Source organism: Thermobia domestica, chromosome 16, assembly GCF_964235325.1.
Source record: "Thermobia domestica chromosome 16, izTheDome1.hap1.1, whole genome shotgun sequence".
Taxonomy (NCBI): domain Eukaryota; kingdom Metazoa; phylum Arthropoda; class Insecta; order Zygentoma; family Lepismatidae; genus Thermobia; species Thermobia domestica.
This window is the reverse complement of record NC_137469.1, coordinates 125293234-125316005: the sequence shown is the minus strand read 5'-3', so window position 1 is coordinate 125316005 and position 22772 is coordinate 125293234. Positions and strand designations below refer to the sequence as shown.

The 22772-nt window shown below is 35.3% G+C and overlaps 1 protein-coding gene across 2 annotated transcripts in view; it reads right to left on the bottom strand.

Annotated features, from left to right (window-relative positions):
* Positions 1-22772, bottom strand: part of LOC145673395 (uncharacterized) — a 476309-nt gene that overhangs the window by 393644 nt on the left and 59893 nt on the right. For both annotated transcript variants that reach the window (XM_081743054.1, XM_081743055.1), the window contains exons 4-6: positions 20195-20275; positions 18495-18599; positions 4134-4241 (exon numbers count right to left, since the gene is read on the bottom strand). In XM_081743054.1, coding sequence (XP_081599180.1) covers positions 4134-4241; positions 18495-18599; positions 20195-20275 — 294 coding nt within the window. The remainder of the gene's footprint in view (positions 1-4133; positions 4242-18494; positions 18600-20194; positions 20276-22772) is intronic.

Here is a 22772-nt window from a genome sequence, read left to right as displayed (position 1 = left end):
GAATAGTTTTCTGCGATGATTAAATGCTTTACCATCCCGGTTCAGGGCCTTGACGAAGACCTTCATGAGCCCTAATTTGATATGATGAGATGGTAAGAATATTTTCTCCGGGTCCACAAGGCGGTAATTAGCCACGTTCATCTCCCCTGGGATCAGTTGCTTCCTTGCAGCCATTTTGGGATGGTGTACTGATCTTTGGCTCGACTATCCCAATGACAGAAGAAGCAGCAGTGCTTTGTGTAACCTCCTTGTAAACCGGTGAGGATGGCAATAACCTTAAGGTCAGTGCATACAGACCACTGGAACTGTTCGTACTTTATTTTCTGCAATAGGTTTTGCATGTTCTCCTATGTTTCTTTCATATGTACAGCATGAGCAATAGGGATGGCTGGCTTTTCATTGCCAATGTGTATTAACACTGCCTTGAGACTTATCCCAAAGGAATCTACGAATAGCCTCCAATCTTCAGTGTTGTAGTTCAACTTCAGTTGTCCCATAAGCGATGAAATGTCACTGCAATACACCAAATCACCATACTTTGTAAAATTAGGAACTAGGGTAACCTCTCTTTTCCTATACATCGATATATTCACATCTTGGTTTAGAAGATTACATTGTTGAAGTCATGATGCAAGGAACAGAGCCTTAGACGGGAAGGTATGAGTCTCTGATCAGATCATTGAGCTCTTCCTGACTTATCACATGTAGTTCATTAGTGCCATGCACTGGAGCGTAATTGGGATCTGACTGTGTACTCGAAGATTGTGCAACATCCTCACAAGCAGCAGGTTCTTCATCAGATAAAACACTGCACAGGGTGTATGATTCCGGTGGTACGGGTACAGGCAGACAAACATCATGTTGTAATCGCCTGGAGGTCAAGTCGCTGTTCGGGAGGCCATTTATTTGTAACCACTCCGTGTAATCTGGTCGCTGTGCGTGGCTCGTGGTACTACCAATAGGTATCTTCCTGATACTTTAACTTACCTGGACAGGACGATGAAGGACCTCTCCAAGAAAAGGTTACAAACTGTTTCCAAATCGCTCGTCGGTCTCAATAATAAGAGCATTAGGCGCCGAGACGTTCGAGTGTCTCGTCTCGAAAACCTCACGGACGATCAGACGGTCATCCAGACCATAACGCACACAAACATCACTCATGCAAACAACGAAAACACACTGGATTAAATGACACTATACTTATTTATTAGAACACTATTTTAAAAAAAATAGCGAAGAGGAATGGACACAACACTGAACACTAGATAAATATAATAATTTTCGTCGCTGAAATCACACTTTGCCCTTTTCAGGCAATATAGCCCTTTATATATATATATATATGATTATGATTCAGATATCACTGTAAATGCTTCCCTCACACCATTGACACACTTGGGGAATTAGCACTAGGGAAAAGTTGTCTGGATCGTCCCACGATGAATCCAGTGGTTACGCTGAACCGTCCTAAAACGTAGAGGTGATTCTTCAGCAAATTAAACAAGAAATTCTCCAAAGTAGAATACTGCTGTTGGCGGGCGCGTATATAACATTTTAAACGCACAAGGTCTGCGGACCTGGGACTTCACTAGTTGGGGCTAGCCGTAAGAAATTGTCTTTCACCGGCTAAATAGCTTGTGCCCCTTCACAATAAGTCGTATCTGAAGCTCGACGCGATGCGCGTAGTTACGGCTTCCAGACCTGGAGTCAAACTTCCCGAGCATCCAAGCTCAAGCTACGGGTTGCAATAGTCAACAGAACAGTGTTGGCAGTTCATTTCAAAAATCACTCAGTTAACTCACCTGTATGCACATACAAACAGAATATAGAAAACAATTTATGTTAGTCAACTGCTCATAATGCACTAGACACGGCGATAACTTTGGCGTGAGAAAGTACAGATAACAAGTACGAAACAACGCAGTTGGTGCCACTTTGGTTGCTGAAACATCTGGTCAGCCCGTATTTCTCTAATCTATTATAATGTTTCCATAAGCGATTAAAGAAAGCACTTAATTCAGTTCCCAATAACTATAGAATATATACTGTGTATATAATGAGTCAGGGAGAAGCACTGAAATGGTTCGTCACTAACTGAAATGTTCTCAGCAAAAGCAATGTTCTAAATATATGGATGAGAAAACGATGAAAGACTTCTTTGTCCAATTGTGTGGGAAAGAAGCAATTCCCACCAAAGAAAGAACTTATGTGCGTTGCAGAATAAAGTACAAATTGAAAATAATAATCACTGTCTTTACGAAATATACAGAGTGTCCACAAAAAATACTTCTATAACCTGGTGGCGGTTATAATGTTTCACAGATCTCCTCGCGGAATCCAAGTTAGGATACTGTATTTTATGCTTCATGTTTTTTAGAAACCATTTATATTAGTCAGGCATAAGTAACAGTCTGAAACATGATCACGGGGCACGCGTCAAATCATAGGTACGGCGAACGGCATCGATTTATGTGTACCTTTCAACCATCCTGTGAGAGTAAGCGCACACGAGTTACAACTTTGTTTTGGAGCCCAGCGCGATCCTGGTCGCCGATTTTACACCCGAAGTACAGATGGTAGGCTGTCATCAGGGACGGTGGCAATGGCCTACTTTGTTCCTTCAAAATCACATCCCCACATATGTGGTAGAATGAATCTGTTGAATTGTTGCAAGTTCTCGGCATGTTCGTTTAACACAAACGTCAATATTTCACGCAGAAATATTTTTCACCTACGGTATACACAGACACAGCGTAAAACCACCTTCTAACACGAAGATCAACTCGAAACTGAAATAATTGTTTCACGCGACAACGTGGTGTATGTCTTGGCGCCTTTTTTCAACAATATGTCTGTCGTCTAGACAAAAGGCAGCCGACGAATGATCGCGGGTTGATTACGAAACCTTTCTCCGTCAATAACGCCTAGGTTTTAGTGTATGCAGTGTGGAACGACAATAAATCTTTGCAACCCGAGCTGGGGGACGTTTCCGGGTGGTCATGAGCTAGAGAAAAGAATGTTGCCGGGATATAGCCTACTAACAGTTCTTGGATTAAGATTTAGAAAAATCAGAATTATGCACTTCAAACACGGAAAACACATATTAAATACGAAAAATACGATTTTTCTGTAAATGATGGGAACAGCACGCATCCAAAAAGAAAAAAATACATTACGTGCTGGAACTTTCTCGATGCAATATTCGTAATCAGATTCTCAAAATCTATCCGGTACACCCTTTCAACCTCGTAAAAATTCATAATTATGCACTCCAAACACGGAAAACACACATTAAATACGAAAACTACGATTTTTGTTCAATTATATAAACAGCACCCCGCCAAAAAAACCTTACGTGCTGGAACTTTCTCAATGAGATATTCGTCATCAGCGTCTCGAAATCTATCCGGTACACCCTTCCACCCTCGTGGGATAATTTTCATGCCGACCAGTGTAATTAAACATCTGTAGTCCATTTTCGAAACAATTACCACGCAATTATAGATATTTTAATTAAAATGAAATTATCTGTATTTTAGACAATTGGTAGATGTCGTTCCGTATTTGTCGACAAGTAGTAAAGACACACTTCGTTATGGCGTACTCTCATTTGACATCGTTATTTAATCCTGAGCTTTAAAACTCATATTGTGAAAATTGTATCGTGTCATTTTACACAACGTTTGAGTAGGAAGAATACTTTTGTTTTAGCGAATAATGTTATCTTCTGTGTTAGTATTTTAACTTTTATTCATGGAAGTAAGATAGCAAAAGATTCAGTAAAGTCTTTCTTTTAAAATTTCCCTGCCATGTACTACTATTATTGCTATTTTTGAGTTATGTCCTTGTTATATATGTATTTTATACTTTGCTTCCCAAATTTAGCTTTCAGCCATTTTTCTTATTTATATTTTAATTTGTATAGTTATATTTTTTAAATTTCTTATTTTGCGGAACTTATGTTTGAAATAAACCTTCTCAGAAGTTGTATTTAGTAACTTTAATGTATTGAGTGTGATGACAATTGATCGTGACGGGGACATGCTGCTGACACCCTCATTAGAGCAGAATCAATAAACCACTTTATAATACTTAATGGTTAATATAATTTGTTCCCTGACAATACTACAAACCTGGTAAATGATCCATATTAAAACTATCAACTATTGACCACCCATCATCGTGTGTCCAGTTCTCGAACTGCTTGTAATTCTCGAAGTAATCAATTCCAATATTTGGCTCTGAAATATAAAAGTGTATGCAGAAAATTGAATTGAAACTTCAGTAGCTACTTGTTCCGTGCAGATTGTTTCTCTCTAATATCAACACATCTTCGATTCATAAAAATGTATATTTATCTCTTTTAATGCAGTTGTGAAAAATAGGAGATTTACTTGAATTAAAATATACTAAACTTTAGTCTAGAAGCTACGAATAAATGATGCTACAATTACAGACATATAACAACTGGAAATGAGACTTCAAAACGTGATGCCTTTCTGTGCATGTGCACGTTGAACTTGTTTAGAATAGGGCTATAATATTACCAAGAGTTAAAAAAAGCGGGCATTTTTAAGAAATGATTTTAATAGCATAATTCCAGATTTTTCTTGAGCTGTAGACTCTTTCAGTAAATCAGTATTGCGTTTGATTTCAGCATTAAAAAGTAATATTTACGAGGCCAATTTTTTCAACCTTCATTAAGCCGCCAAACGAGAACCAGGGAGATGCCTAAAACTGGGTAAGTTAAAACTGTTATTTGAGCACCACTCATTCACCGCATTGATAGAAAGACTAGCATTGAATCACAGTGGAACAGCGAGCATGAAAATATGCCTAGTGTGAATCGAAGTGACAGATAAAGGTGAACTAAAAGATGTGGTTCCATTTCTCTAAACGGGCCTTAAGTTCCTTGATATTGCAAAACCAGATACATCACAAATCTATGCTTTTCGCAAATTACGTGATTCATGCGTTCATCAAGGATGTCTTCTGCTATAGATTTCAACCCTTCGCTAGTTTCATCGTGTACGTCGGTAAGACCTTCTTTATATTCAATTAAGTACTAGTGTACGCAGTAGACATAAAGCTCTCCCCGTGATCCATAGCCACTCAATGATGAAGCATGGTTTCATTATCCTCTTCCGTCAGGAGAAAGCGAATTAAAACACATGCTGACTCTTGGATGGCATTTCGCTTGCATTCGATACATTTTCAAGATTGTTTCTCGACAATAATTTAATGGCAGAGTCATATTAGAGGTTAGGGGATGGGAGACGTATAATAAACAGCTATTTCTTATTCTCCTTTCGCTATCTCAAGTAGGTGTCCTCTACACTCTTTAGAGAGGCTAATAAAATGGCCCAGGTATATTTTATGTATTTGAAAAATTACTTATATTGATATAATTCTACTACTTTAAAATCAAAATTACTTGTCCTGCATGTAGATGAAATTGTAATATATGTAATGTCTACATGAGCATTTTATAGAACTGAACACAGTAGTATATTCATAAAAAAATTGCACTAGATGTAAATGGGATTTTGAGTAATGCATTGATCTTATATTACATGTGAAAATATTTGGAAACAAAAAGCAGAAATAGAAACTAACAGGATTAAAATGAATGTGCACAAGAAGCAATGCAGCTGAAGAAAAATTATCTTTTTGCTTCAGTTAGACAAGTAATTATTTATAACTACTTCTCTAACTGCAGCAGAAAGCTTATTTTTCTTCAGCTGCATTGCTTCTTGTGCACATTCATTTTAATCATTTTAGTTTCTATTTCTGCTGTTTTTTCCAAATATTTTTTTAACGAAAATTCAACGGGGCAGGAAAGAGGGGTCTCATAAAACGAGTGTTCTTCCGTAAAAACGAGTAAATTGGCAACTGCATTGATAAATCGCGTTTCATACCATGTTTCACGAATTTAGCTTTGAAGATACAGGATGAGTATATTTAAAATTTACATGTTCAATATCTGTGATCTGCTATTCCGCCTATAAGGTGTCATTTTGAGACCGGGTGACTTGTATTGGTAAAGCAGGTTTTATATATGTTGAATTGTATTCGAATATACTCTCTTAATACAAATATTTGAAATCGAAATTTGTTTCATGATTAGTGTTGTGCTATGTTTTAAATCTAAAAATTTTAATGTTATATCCGACAAAGAAATCACTGAATCTTGTTATTATGTTTTTCATACTATCACCTCTTTTCAAACAATTTATACGTATCTATTTACACCAGGAGTTAAATGATACCTCAATAGACGTGAAAACTTGTTTAATTACTACCAGTCAACTTTAGGTTTTGCATTTTTAGCAAAGCTGAGCAGTACATTTTCTTGTATCTTGTGAATCTTGTATAATCCCAAGAACTTTGTCTGCAGAAATTTCCTTTCGATGATACATTATATTGGAAACAAGCATATTCAATAAAACTCGCTCTGGTAATGTCAAGAGATTTTTGTCTTGCTGACACAACAGCGAGACTAAACCGGAGCACGTAATGGAAAAAGGAAATAAGTGATATGATAAGTAACACAAGCAAATCTTCAACAGTTGTTGTAGTACAAGCTACCTAACAACATAAAACTTGATAGAGGAAAATACAACAGAAGCTCAGTTTTTTCAATTAAAGCCCAGGTTTTAATTCGATACTTTCGAGCGTTTTGTATTACACATATCATAGTCTTACATGAATACACTAATTGAGCGATTGGTCTTTTACATCTTCATAATATTACTTTAGAAAACCTCGAAACCTCTAGCTTAAGAACTTAATTTTTTATAATTTGTTTTAAGACGCGAATTGTCAGAATGACACCTTATGGGCGTTCTAATGTTAAGTAGATACATGTTTAGAATTTCATTATTCCCGTAAAAGAAATAGTTAAAGATATTCTGTTTTTCCAAAATTAAAGGGATGAATCGTTATGAAAACAATGATTCTCTTATTATCTATAGCACGTAATGTGTGACTCAATAGTTCAATGATTAACCTGAAACTACGAAATCATTGTTCGGATTCAAGTTTATTACACGAAATTTCTGAATCACTTCCTTTGAGACTTCGCGGAAAATGATCAGAGTAAAAACTGGTAAGCGTTGACGATTAGATTTGCAATATCTAATGAATATGTTTTCTCGTCAGTTACATTTCAAGATGATGTTCTAGCATTTTCAAAATATCCCGCTTCTAAGTAGGAAGTGTCTATATTTTTACCTGATAAATGATATATAAATCAGTCTTGTCTAAGATATCATTACGGAATAACGGTTAGACCATTAGAACTGAATACTTGAACATAGCTAACACTTAACTGGAGACGTATCTTGTCATGTAGCTTTGATTAGAAACCGTATCCTAAGGAGGAAAATAGGATAAAATATATGTCAAAAATAGCGTAACTCAAAAGCACCTTATCTTAGGGAGATGTAACTTGTTATATAAAGTTATTATTCAGAATCAATGCCAGTACCAATGTTTTCAGAACTTCAGCTACTAAGGGCAGAAGGATAGTAATTTGTTATATAATTTTCTCAGTATTTGAAAATGAATTTGACGCACTCTATCGCATTCCCACAGGGAAAGCAAAATAATTATTTAAAATGAATTTATAAATATGCTTAGCATTTCGGTCGAGGTGAAATTTTGTTTGATTATTTATTGAAATTTCCATAATAAGGAAAAACGAAGATTCAAGGACGAGAGATTCAAGTTTAATATCTGAATTTATGCTGTACAGGATCATAGGGACAAATTACCATATATTTATCCCTTTCTGAGTACAACCATACTGTATTTACACATCGTGCTTGTAGCCATCGCTGGAAGCAGTCATCAAAATCCTGATATCATGTCTGCAAAAGTTCACTGGCAGTTCTATCCAATTGCTTTTCTTTTATAGTAAATTTTGAGTATAGTTAGCCTAGCTTACTTATTATGCTTACCGTGCACGGGGATTGTATGTAGCTTTTCAGTAATAACCAGACTAAGCAAGAGAAATATCTCCGATTTCTCTCTGAAATACACTCCTAGAATTTGAGCTAATTTCAATAACATGTAAGCTAAATTTAATTTGAGTGATATTTGTGGGTGTCAGTATTGGAGATAGTAAAGATATTGTGTTCATGTTAATCTCATTTATTAATAATATTTTTTTCTTACACCAAAATGTCTTAATGAGAAAGTTAGATTGACTATGTTGAGTTATCTGACCTATGTGATGCTGGCTCCTCGTAGTCCAGAAGGTCCAAATCCACACCTCTGCTTTCGGTCAATATAAAAATGTCCTTCAGGGTGTAGAATGTTTAACCACTAATGCACATAACGATAAAAATCCTTCTTAGATCCTGTAAGCATTATTTGTGTTCTTTAGTGTTAACTGCAAGTTATAAAATGCAATATGTATAGCTCCTAAGATCAGACTGTATCGACAGTCTATCTCTACGATGAAAGTTTTTCGACGTTTTACTTAGCGACTCCCTTAACGTCTCATTTCGCTTCTCTCTTTCTTCTTCTTCTTGATTTTGAAGGAACCATTTTATATGACCGAAAAACGTGAGATTGCAGATTCCAAAGAAGTTTCTGGACAATAAGGGTGTCAGCAGGCACATGGGTTCTCAATTGAGGAAAACATTCTACTGATCAAAAACCATTAAAATTCCAGGACACAAAATTTCAGATATTTTAAATGCTGCCAATCTAAGAAATTACTGGAAAGAATGAGTACAATGATTTTACAATAGTTCAAACATTTGCTGCGATACACTTTTGGAATTAAAACGCTGATTAAGTGAAAGTTATTTAACAGAGTCTTATTATGTAAGTTCTGTTCATGTAATGTGTTAGCTTGCAGTAGTTTGTTTTATAACAGTAACAGGTTTCATAATTAATGTGAATAAATTTTATGACATAATTTCTTTCTAAACCTTTTGCAAGATAATACAATTTAACAAACACAAAAGATGATATAAGTAAAATTAAATTGAATTAATTTTATAATATAATATATTGTAGCATTTCTACGTTTCAAACCCAAGTACCTTAACAGTATAGAAAACACTAAATGTCGCACGAAATTAGACGTTGCACGGTACACGTATTGGGTTTTTTTTTTTTTTTTACAAGAAGTTGGACACTATTGTTGACGTGTGACACGAACCATCATTATGTTGTTAACGTCAATATCTAGGTACCCACTTGTTAGGCTGTTCACGATGAATGGAATCGCGAAAACGGAGACCTTCTTATAGACAGTTTGGCGGTATCAAAAAAGGTAGTCAGTAACAGTTTTACTTAGTACCGTATTTACCTCAACTACTTGACTCTTAGGCCTCAAATTTGCTTCTATTAGGATAAACTTACCTAACTTTCGGTATTGTACACAAAAGCACATGCTTCGTCCTTAGTAATAATACTGCAAACGACTGTTGGATCCTTATTTTCACATTTTTTCTCTTTGTAATATAAAAGTTGTTCTGAATCACTGCATTAATTGACGAAATGAAATTCGCCAATACACGTGATTAGTATCTGTGTAAAATTTGGGGAAATGAGCCGATTGAATCGTTTAAATACTTCACAATTCAAGGGCAGCAGTCGGCGATCGGGTCTCGCACTTGCAATTACCAAGGCAATTTTCCAAACATTTCTGCTCAGGTAGGGTCGACCTGGGTACGAATCATCTTCGAATAAAAGCAGTTTAGAAACTAATTAATGGATTACTGATAAGTATTTGCAATACTTTGTGCATATCTCTTTGCCGCTTTTCCAAGTTCAAAACAACATTTAACACGGATTTATTGTTTCTTTTGATCAAATGTTGTTATTACAACTCGATAATGATTGAACAAAACGCAACTCGCAATCACATTCAACTTTTTTCTGCCTTTGGGTAGTGGGATAAGGATCTGATTTCATTCATTTGTACACGCAGCAGCTAAAGTAAATGGAGGCTGGAATTAGAAGAAGTAATAGCTCTTTCCATCACGAGAACTCTTTCACTTTACGGCTAATCGATAGATAAGCAAACTAATATTACGGACATGTACCAAAATATGAGATGCCGGAATATTCTTCTATTTGGAGCGAGAAGTAGTGTGTACAATAGAATTACTTAGAGAATCACGAGAGAAATAAGCACAAATTCATTCACGTTACGTTCCCAGAGACAAGCGTTCATGCAAAGAAAATCAAAATAACATTCTGGACAACATGCAGAAATCGTCAAAATGCAGTACAGCAAAACTTGTGTTGTTCAAACACACATACAGTGACAGAGAGGGAGAGAGAGATAGAAAACGTGAAACAAGACGGAGAAAGAGCTCCAAAAGAATAGAAAAGAGGAAGGAGTGAAAGAAAAGTAGTGGTAAACATGGGAATAAATGAAATTTTAGAACATAAGGTTACAGACTCAGCGTGTTTTCTCCTGCTCACTCTTAGCTTCATATACGGTATTTTTCTTCCTTCATCAATGTGTCTATAATTAATAGCAATTTGCGAACATCATTTACAGCACTTTAATTTATTTAAGAAAGGAAGTGGAATTCCAGTCGTTCAATCGAACCAAGAACCTTGAGAATGAGAGTCTAACACTATCTCCACTTAACTACACAAACCATAACAAATGTGCTTTTAAATCAGCCATTAAACTCAGTACTGTCCGCGAGTTACTCCCACTTCCATTTGAAATTTGAACTTTATTAATGAACCGTATCATGTATGGCTCAGGCCCTCTTGGTTCCATAAAACATTTGATCTGAATGAAGATCAAGCGTTAGTTCATTCACAATCTTGAGAACTTACTCTTGCATCAACATATATATAAAATTAATCGACGATTAAAAGTGATGTATTATAATTATAAGAGTTCTAACATGCTATAGTGAAACAAGCCACTTTTTAATTTGAACATACCACTGACAGACCCTCACTTTAGTGAGATAACGATTTACACCATGTTCACAGTTGAATCAATATTCTGGAATGAATTAGTAATATTTTATGTGGCGAGGAAATGGTTACATGGAAACTATTTCTTTCTACCCATCCAATTTTGTGGGAAATGTTATCTGTTCATATTACTCTATCTTCCGCAATGTGTATCTTGAATCATGTGAAAGACAAAACAATGAGATAAAAAGAGCTCGTTAACTACAGGTGTATGTTGAAATTACCACCTCATACTTCAAAGAGCTCACGAAGTTTGTTACATCTTTCGAGTGTGGCATGGACTAAGATATTGGAGAGGTTCCCTCAGTCCACTCCTCCTTTCTTCCATTTCTTACAAATAAAAGTTATTTTCTAACATTCGGACATGGCATATATGTTGTGAAAGTACACAAGCAGAATAGTGGAATTGTGCTATGCTAGCATTACATGCGAAATGGTGTAGAAGTTACGAGTGTTGAAAGGAAACGGTAGCACAGTAACCCATTCAGATATCTAGTAGCGCTGCTACGTAACACACTCGCAATGTAATTACAACTTCTAAATCACATGTTATAAGTTCGAACCATGGATAAGTGGTTAAGGCAGCAGCTTGATGAATGAAAGAATTGACCATGGTTATGAGTAAATTAGTTAAGGACTGGTATTTTTAGATTTCGTTTTTTTTTTCTTTCAAAGTGCATTCCTATTTGTTTGTGCGAACCCGACCTTACCGTACCTCCGCTTACTCATAGTCAATAAAATGCAAGAATAGATTTACTACTAATAAATACGAACAGGTATAAATGTACAGGGTGGTGCGTAAGTCTTAGTACAGTGTATTATTTAGAAAACAAACATGATTAAAGCATATCTGACTAGCGGAGGGCGGATTTGTCGCTCGAACAATACGACTTATTTTTGTTTACAATAATAAAAAAAAAGAATCCTGGACCGTTAGATATTACATATTGCTTACCTAAGGTTTTGAATGACCTTCGTATATATAAAACTACATTTCATATAATTATGTATCATATTTCTTTATATTAATATCATGTCCTTATTTATTCGAATTCTCACGGCGCAAATGGAAGGTACATGCAAGATACGGTATGAAAGTTATTTAGTTTTTAAGTCTTTTCCAGGCCATTAATACTAATCGTAAGTTAGAAGTTAACAAAATCTATATTATTTTTTCGGGCATAATTAAGATTTTGAAAAAGATATTATTATGGCATTCATACAATTGTTCTTTTGAAAAGAGACAGGATCAAATACATTATATATTGAGGCAACATTTAAATTACAAACGAAATGTCGACAATGTTTAGAACAAAACAAGATAATCAACATCATAATGAAAACTAACATAAATAAAGAAATCATTATATTAAGAATGAATTTAAAGATTAAATATAATTCATATTAACTTTGGATAAAACTTCAGAAGGAACCAATGTCCTAACTAATTTTATCTATTTACTTTTAGTATATTTTGAAGCACGCCATAACTTAATTTCATCAATATTACGTTAACCCAAAAGTTTACCGGTTTTCACATCCATTAGTTCGAAACCTTTAGGATTAATTTGTTTGATACATAAATATAGTTTTATACGCTGGGCTTTTACCATATGAAGAATTAGTATAGTTATCAGAACTTTGATAAGCATTATTCATATTCTAGACCTTTTGTTATATATTATGACATTCTTAATAGTAATATTTATTCATATTATCCTCATAGAATTCAAATGAAGTACAAATAACAAACGAATTCATAACGTTATTTACAGTGAGATAAAGCAAAAATCAATTGAATATATTCTTTGGGACGCCACAACATTAGCTTAAGTTACATGACCAACGAACTCATTCAAAATGCATTGAAAGTCATAAACTGGAATAGAGTATTGTGCATTATTTAATTCTACAGTTCTTTGTTTCCTATATTGAGAATTTTTGCCAATGAAATTTCTACTAAATCCAATTCCAAGGAAATTAGATCTAATGACTACATGCTTCTTAAGTGTTGTACGATTACTACTACTATTGCTGCTAGAATTAGGTTCGGTTACCTTACCGGTAAAATTAGGTGCTGTTCTCATTCGTTTCACTGGTGTTGGAATGTCGTGTAATCTAACAGGGCTATACTTGTTCTTTCCACAATAATCACGGTAGTTTGTCCTACCACGGTTTCTATTCCATCCAGTCTTCCTCTGCTCATCGGATGTGTCTCCGTTCCGCTTCTTAGAAGTAACTACATCGCTGTCAAGCAGATAAATTCTATCTGACTTCTTTCTCTTTCGGTCAATACAATCTTCTCATCGCCGATCGTTTTGACTTCCATTTCTGTACCTTGACCTCTTTCCTTGGAACTTAACTCTTTGCTTGCAATCATGTTCATCATCGCTGACTTCTAGAGTTAGACTCGCAACAATATCAGAAGAAAGTTCTTTGCTTTCATTTTCTTCAAGGATGTGCAAAACAGGATCAGAATCAAAGCACTGAAAGTCACTGTTTGTCTGTGAACTATCATATGAGTCATTGTTTGTTTGTGTACTACCACTTGATGGAATATTAAGACAAATTCTGGAGTCATGCTGATTCTCTTGGGAACAAACACCGTTCTCCGCATTTTCGTTGTTTTGATCCATTGCACTCTTTTCTGTATGTTCATCAATTACAGTTTCCACAACTTCAACAGAATTTTGTACTTCGGTGAACCTATGCAAAATCTGTTCCATTTTGTGATCAGTCAGTTCAATCCGTTGTGACAGATCTTGTGATAACTGTTGATTTGTTTGTTCAATGCGTTGTATTAACTGCTGATTTGTCTGCAAAATCCTGGTATCATATTTAACATCCGATTGCTCTATGCCTTGTATTAACTGCTGATTTGTATGCAAAATCCTGGTATCCCATTTTATATCCGATTGCTCTATCTGTTGCTTCATTTGTCCCATCTGCTAATTCAGCTGATTCATTTGCCCACTAAGGTGTCTGATAAGGTCAGTTAAGTCTGAGGATGTATTCGTTTCCATATTGCCGCTTACTTCAAGTGTATTTTCACTCCCATTAACACTCATTTTAATATTTTTGTAAATTTTTCTTCCACTCCTTAACAAGGTATATTCCGTGTTGATGGATTTAATAAGACTGCTAGGGCGTCTTAAAATCAAACTAAAGTTACTTAAGATATTGTTTACTTATCTTTTCACAAATCTCCAGAACTCATGAGGCGGAAAACACCAATTTGTAACGCAAGGTCCATGAAAAATAATGCAATCCTGGAGCGAAAAACTCCAATTTGTAACGTGCTTATTTTTGTATATTTTTATAGCGTTACAGCCGCAGTCCGAATATTTATAATATAGTCTACATTCTGTTACTAAAATTCACTTAAACGCACCATTTTGATATTACCTTTTATTATAATACGTAAAGAAGGAAACTTTTACACCCTTTAAATAACATGCAGTAGTTTCTACAAGATAGATCCTCTGTTATATTTCTCATTGCTATGACAACCAAATAACATGTATCATAAAATTACCTTGTCAACATAACAACAATCATAATACCAGAAAAGAAAATTAATTTTAGTTCTTTTTATATTTTTCTTCTTTTAGATAGCTTGTGCATATTTTAATAGCACATACTGCCAGTAAATACAAGTAAAGATGATAAAATACAAGTAATGACACACAATATCGTTATAGACTTGGGTAAAGGAGCTACCAATTGATGCATATGTGGTGAATGGCGGCCATTTTGGTGGCCGCTATCTTGAATCCAGGTCATTTTTTTTTCAAATAGGAAGGTAGACATGTGACACATCAATAAACACTGTTTTTGCACGGAAACACAGTCCCGCAAGCAGATATGCAATATCGCCCTAAAGTCCCACCCACAGGATGTGCTCCATATGTTACCCGTCCATTGCAACACACAACCGGAGTCTCTTAATCCAGTCCTCCTGAACCTGTAACAGCACAGCGGGGGTGGTACTATCACAGGCATCCTAAATGCGTCCCTATAGGTGCGCAACATCCAGAATCTTCTTCTCATACATCAGATGATTTAAGTGACCCCATAAAACAATCCAAGGAAGTGAGGCCTGGCGACCGGGCTGGCCACCCCACAGGGAATCGGCGATCGATCCAACGTTCAGGAAAATACATATCCATGGATTTTCTCACAGATATTGGGGCACCGTCTTGCTGAAAATATCGCGGCAAAGTAGCATCAGGGCGGAGAAGGAACGGGAACGCCAATTTCTGTAACATATCCAGATATCGGACACAATTTAGGGTACCAGGAATGAATAAGGGTCAAATGTTTGACGTGTTCCAGATGCCACAGCACAGCATGATATGAACAGGGGTAACCCTCTTGCAGAGATTGATTGCATGTGGGTTTGCATCCGACCAATATCGCATATTCTGGCGATTCACTTCCCCATCCAAATAAAAGTTTGCCTCGTCTGTGAAGAGAATGCTGGCTGGGAAACGCGGATTGCGGTCATATTGTGATAAAGCCCAGTGGCGAATTCCATGCGCCAGTCTGAACCATCCTCTGAAAGGCTGAGGACAAGCTGCAGCTTGAAGGGATGCCATTTGTTCGAATGGAGAATCTTCATCACGCCTGTTATCGCTGATAGTTGTCTTGTGCTGCGCTTCGGACTTTTTACACTCGCAGCAAACACCATTGTGGATGTCTCCTCATTTGTCACGGTTCGTGGGGGACCTAACCGTGGTCTGTCGGCAATTATACCAGTTGCACAAAATTTCCTAATGAGGTACCTAACAATGTTGTGGCTTTTTGCAGGTCTTTCGGGGAGGCGCGCGTTGAAGTCATGGGCAATCACACAATTGCTTTTTCCCCAGACATTAGGATGATCTCAATTCTTTCCTTCTTCGTTAGTGCCATCTCGATCAACCTGCAACGAAGTGAAAACCTGTCAAATTTGAAGCGTCACGTCTTACTTGAGGCGTTTGCCATGTCGCTCTCCCTACAAGGAAACGGAAAATCGTAAAATTTGGGACGCCATAACTTTGAAACGGGAGATAATATCGCATTTTTGCTTGTAGAACTGCATTCCCCTGCAAAAGACAGTGTTAATTGATGTGTCGCATCACTACTTTCTCATTTAAACAAAATGACCTGGATTCAAAATGACCACGCATGCATCAGTGGGTAGCTTCTTTACCCAAGTCTGCCCTCCGCTAGTCGGATTTGCTCTAATCATGTTTGCTTTCAAAATAATCTATTGCACTAAGACTTATGGACCCCTCTGTATTTTGAAGGAAAGAAACGAAAGTGTACAGATACATCACCCACCCCGACTTACAAAATTTATCCTAATCTATAGTGACTATTACGTGACTATAGATAATACACGAAGAATCCAAGAGAGCAATGAATAATAATAAACATGATCATATGAAAATATATCTTAAAAGGAAAAAATGATACTCGAAACCAGGATCTTTTATTCCAGACAGCGATCACTTAACCAGCAGGCCACGATGCAACGTTCCAAAAGCTAGTTTGTTTTGTTGGATTTACATTGCGAACAGGCGAAATTAGAACAACATGGCATCTGAGTCGGTCACTAAAGAAATCTTCATGTTATTCACAGTACAATCTCTTTAAGAACACCTCCTGCTTGGGGCAATAATCAACATTGGCGAAACGAAATTGTAAAGATACATGATCGCACCTAACCTCACCTAATCTCCACTAATCCATGGTCATTAATTTAATTTGCAGAAAAGCAATAATTAATAACATATATGAACACATACAAATGTATTTTGTAAAATAAAGTTACGGAAATCCTAAAATTCGATTTGTATTGCAGGTGTTTTGCGTAGCAATACTACGAGATGTCATTTGCATGTGATTACTGATGCGACTGGCACCTTCAAGGATTTATTTTGTAGATTTACAAAATCATTCTTTTCATCTTCGATTGATCCCATACAAATATCTTGCTGTAACAGTTAGTTCTCAGGTGGATTAATTCTTACTAATCTACTAATCATATTTTTTTATGGAACCATGAAAGACTGAACCATAGATGCCTAAAAACGTAAATAAAATTCAACCTTTAAAGTGAACTGGGAGTAACTGGCTGTCGGAAGCGACTTTAATGGTGATTTAGCAATACATGTGTTAGGATTTGTGTAGCAAGCGGAAACTGTTTGAGACTCTCATTCTGAAGATTCTTGTTTCGATTTCACGTCTCAATTTCCATTTATCTTTTAATGAATTAACCGCTGTAAATTATGTTTGAGATTACTACTTAAAGTCACTTATTCCGTAAAGGAAGGAAACCTGAAACAGAAAGAGGTGGCAGCGCTGAAAGACACTGACCATTTATTATTATCCGTTAAAATTCCACTTACTCCTGTCTACCACTCCTTTTCTCTTTCCTTCTTTTCTGTTCTTTTTTCATTGTTCTTTCTCTGTCTTCTTTCAAGCTTTCTCTTTCTCTCTCTCTCTCTCTCTCTCTCACACATACACACACACACACACACATTGTGCGTGTGTATTTGAACATCACAAGTTTTGCTTCACTACATTATCACGATACCTGCGTTCTGTCGATATTGATATATTCCTTTCTTTGCATCAACTCTAGTCTCTTAAAACGTACAGTGAATGGATTTCTGCCTTTCTATCTCGTGATTCTCTAAGTAATCCTCAAACTACTAATTCTTTATTGTTTCAAATGTTTCCGACATGTCTTGTTTTGGTCCGTGTTTGTATTGCCATGTTGGTTTTCTAACGATTAGCGTACAGTGGAATAATTCTCCTGGAGTCAAGTGCCATATTTCTTATAACTTCAACCTCTATGAATGTATTCGTTTTGTGTACCTGTTGTGAAGATTCTTTGCTATAATTGATATTTATGTATAGTGAAAAATACCGGTCCGGGAATTAATTGAGCAATGCTTGCATAATTTGAAATTTTGAAATATAATTTATAAATTTATTATTCCCGTGAGTAGAAGTTGCCATACAACTAGTAGTAAATAAATTAAATAAATAAATGTGGTATAAGTTCAGTCAGGATTTCTTTACATTCTTTCGAACAAAGACTTACTATTGCAATAATGTACTTTAATATACCTAACTACGTTCCTAATCCTTTACATCGGTTGTCATTTCATTTTTATGATTATATAATGGAAGTGTTGAGACTCTTTAAGTTACCCTATTTTAATGATGCTATGAGGGTAGCAAATATTTAGAAATTAATTTTAATTGTGTTACATGTCTTTGTGAAATTTTTAACTGGTTGATAAATCAGGAATGAGCCTTCTTTTAAGCATTGAGGTAATGATGATTACGATTATATAAGCTAAAGCAAAGATATTCATTTCATAACGAATAAAGCAAAACAAACAACCTTGCTTTTAAATCGAAATTGATAAAGATTCTAATTGAATCGCCAACTATTTTCATTAAGAATAATTTTCTATTTATTCAACGTAGTACATATACGCTAGAAACTTTGAGTAGAGTAAAAATGAACTCACCTATTAACTGGCCAGAGTTAATGATGAAATTTGAATCTAATGCATTAGTTCTTGCATGACATTCAACAGTTGACTCTGGATTTTCTTCTTCTACGTCAATCCTTCCTGCAAAACAAATGAAAACGAAAGTACATTCCCAGTGTCAATTCGAAAGATTCAGACATCATCCATGCTTGTAATAGAAAGCGAACAGCTCGACTTGGTATTCGTAGTTTAATGATATTGATATCAACAATTATTCAACCAGAGAACGGATTAGCTATTTTCTGAAAATATTGACTACCCTCTTTGTGATAGTTTATAGTGATAGAATCTTGTTTCTAACCTCATGTATGCAATTCCACACACAAGAAATATCCTTTTTCTGAGCTTTATATGCAAAAATTCATACCCAATTCGCGCAAAACTATATCACCGTTAAATACCTGTGGCGTACACCAAAAAACGTACAAACATTGAGTAGTTTTAATGTTTTGATAAACTGTTCACATACATCATTGACAATGGCTCAGATGCGGTGCCAAAGAAGACTTAAATGGTCAGTTATAGTGGGAAGGACAATATGATGTTACTGTCACCAAAATTTTGGAATGTTAATATATATATATATATATATATATATATATATATATATATATATATATATATAAACCAATAATGAGTTGTGGGAAATATGAATCTAAAACATTCTTTACTTAAGAAATATTTCACTTCAGATATAAGTCATATCACCTTTTAAATCGCCCAATTATCTTCAGAAATGATTAAAAAGTATCTATTTTCTAAACGTGTTGTTAGAAGACACTAACCCGTATTCATCCCTCATAAATTTTACACAACCTATGTATCCAGAAAAAAAATCATTGGCATACTTATTCTTTTATATCTTTAAGACAAGCAGCAACGACATGTGCGTGTGACTAAATGGTAGTAGCCTTCTAAATTATAAATATATCAATATATTATGTATATTATTACTTATTACAATTTCCCAAAATACGATTATGCAACATGTAATTCTTGCATAACAGAAATAATATACTGTATATTTCTTTTATATGCAAAAGCTACGGCATCTTATTCTGTAAGACATCTATTTAGCAAAAGAAGATTCAGATGGGATTCTTCATAGAAGACAGACATTTTTGTTCACCAATCGCATCAATGAGATTCCAAGGAGATTAATCTGATCTCACTAAAATGAGTGACAAGGATCACCTTCAGGATAAAGGCTACTGTAGTATAGACATAACTGTCCATGCCTAAACCACAGAAGTATAAAGTCCTACCTCTATCACAGATTTGTATTATTTGTGATCTGTCCCTGATGACAAGTTTGTTTCAATATTTTATCTACCTTATTATTTGAACTGATAACATATCTATTAATTCAGGTAAAACGTAATCCAATGTTACAGTAATAATTATTTCTAACGAAGGCGCATTCGTTTTTAGTAGTTATGGTACATACCTAGGATACAAACCAGAATAGTACTTTATACCGCATGTTAAACAGTTCGTAACTTCTAATATCACACAACTACGGCTCTTGACACCAAGCAATTAATTAAGCACTTAGATCAACACAACAAATTTCCTTATATTGCATATAAATTCGTTTGTTCAATATATAGCCACGAGGGAGCTCTAGTCTAAGGTATATATTGTGGAAATTATACAGTAAATAAGATTGAACTTACCATCAGTCGGGTCATAAGCTTCATCAGATAAAATCGAATCTATGTTTTTAAAGCGTTTTATAGTAGTAACATCATAGAAAGCTGAAAGAGAACAACACAAGAAAATGTCAGTCATATTGCGATAATTGATAAATGTTACCAAATTCATTTTCGAATTCTCGTGGAGAGTAAAGTTAAATTTCATTCACAATGCAAATAAAGAAAATTTGAGATAATAATTAAATTCAAAATTCAAACGGATCTATGAGGCATGGGAACAAAGTAACATCTCATCATTGGATGCCCTAATGTAGGGCGTTCTTTTAACCTACTCCTGTGCAAACACAAAAACTGACTAAAGCTCGTCTGTTTTACAAGTGATTACTATACTGTGGATGTGGTTATTTATATTAGTAAAAGTACACTGAAATTTGCATTCGACAGATCGATGCGTCATGCCAAACAAAACACAAGAGACAATCATATTTGGTTGTCTGAGAACTTCAGGGTCGTTATGAACCAAAGAGCCGCTTTCCACCTGCGCAATGACGACTTTGTTGTGTATGGAAAATTTTGAAAATGGTATTGCATTTAATGAAGGTTTCACTCGGTTACCTCAAATTGTTCCCTATGTTACTTTAAATGGGATTCTTAATACTTCGTACTGTCCGTATATCTAGTGGTAAACTAAATTTAGAAAAGGTTAAATTTTTTTATTTACCTCTTAAAATAACTATATTCTTCTTCATGATGTGTTGATTGAATATGGTGAAATCAAGTAAATTATTACAAAACGTACAGCGGTACTAATAAATATGCCATTTTGAAATGGGTTGTCCTTTTTATGAGATTCTGAGCAAAATTTCTTCCAAACTTAAAATGGTGTCTTATTCTCCATACATTGTTAAGTGCAATCAACGTAAAAATGTTTCCAATGTCTGGGAATATATATGTGTTCGCTGAATGTGCAGTACCATCCCGCGCTTCAATTCGACCACTTATTAGGCCGAGTGAGTTGAAAATGACATAATTTTCTCCTGGAGAATTATCAATATAAACGAAAATAGCAACACACGCTCTAGGGCATATTTCTAACAATGATCCTTATCCCACATCCATCAGCGATGACTGTAATCGAACCCTGCCCAAATTGCTGATCCTAATATTTTTCTTGCTCTCAAACCGTCAACACTTGAAGAACCCAGATTGATACTCTCTCAAATATCCTTGGTGTCTACTTCGATCCCAGACCAATAGTGATTACACCAGATATTGAAACAATGGCTTCCCAATCACACAATGAGAATATATACGCCATGTCATTATAAAATACAGAGACTCGACTTTCAACCATAGCTTACTTTGACATGAATGAAACCTCCCCTAAATATATTAATAACTAGCAGCGTTCACCCCGCTTCGCTGCGGTCACCCCGGAACGCAATAAACCTTGTTAATTAGATAATTTTTACTTTTTCGCTTTCAAGTGATATGATAAAAACCATAGTAGATTGCAGTAAATGTTAACATTATATCGCCTGTCATTTATGTTAACCCGCCGAGTGACACGGTCATGCGGGTTGCATATAAATACGTTTATTTTTACCTATGATGAACTAACAAAGGATTTGTACGTTATGGACACTTGAATGGTCAATTATCTCAAGACACTGGTAATTAAAAATTAAAGTGATATGATAAAAACCATCTAGGGTCCAAATCCTAATAACCCCCCAAAAATGAAAGAAATTGGTTCAGCCGTATTAGCGTGATGAGGGAACAAAGGATTTGTGTGTTCTCTTTTATATATATAGATCAGCCAAAGTTAACTTCTTTTTTCACATTGACGTTCTTTAAGGAAGAAGATGAAGGCGTTATCTAAGGGCAGTCGTACATCTACAGAAAGTAGAAATGAACTCAATACATTGGCTCTTACTTCTGTTTACAAACATGGAATGCACTTCTGTGAGGCTGTGTTTTCTTTCTATCTTGTATGTACGGTTATTGGTTTCTCAGTCATGTCGTTTTGAAGGGATTACATTCCAATAATGTCAATTATGATACTTTTCACCTCTGCTCAAATCCAATGTGAGCGTCCGCATTCAATCTTGCTCTGGTGACAGTTTCTCTCGTTTTATTTCGAACAAAAACACAAAAAAAAATTGTCCTTCTAATATTAATGGAACAAAATGTGGCCACTGTAAACCATCTTAAACTCCTTACTCAACAACATAATTTTGATTACATGATTGATTATTACCTCTGTTTAATGCAATATGAGATTTCACAGTTCAATCCTGCTAATGCCAATTCCTTCCGTATCGTTTGTTAAAAAAACTCAAGAAAATTTTGTTCTTTTATATTAATGCTACAAAATCTGCTAATTTTAAACAGAGTTTTAAACCATTTATTCAACAGGCATAATTTTGATTACATTTTATTACAATAAGTCAGTATTTTGAACTTTAGTTTTTTTCCATACATACACTGCGATAGTAAATCTGGGCAACAATGCGCGTGATACTGTGATTCAAATGTAAAGTGTCAAAAAATTATTCTCGAGCGAAAGGTACATCATCGGAGCGTGGTATAAGTCATT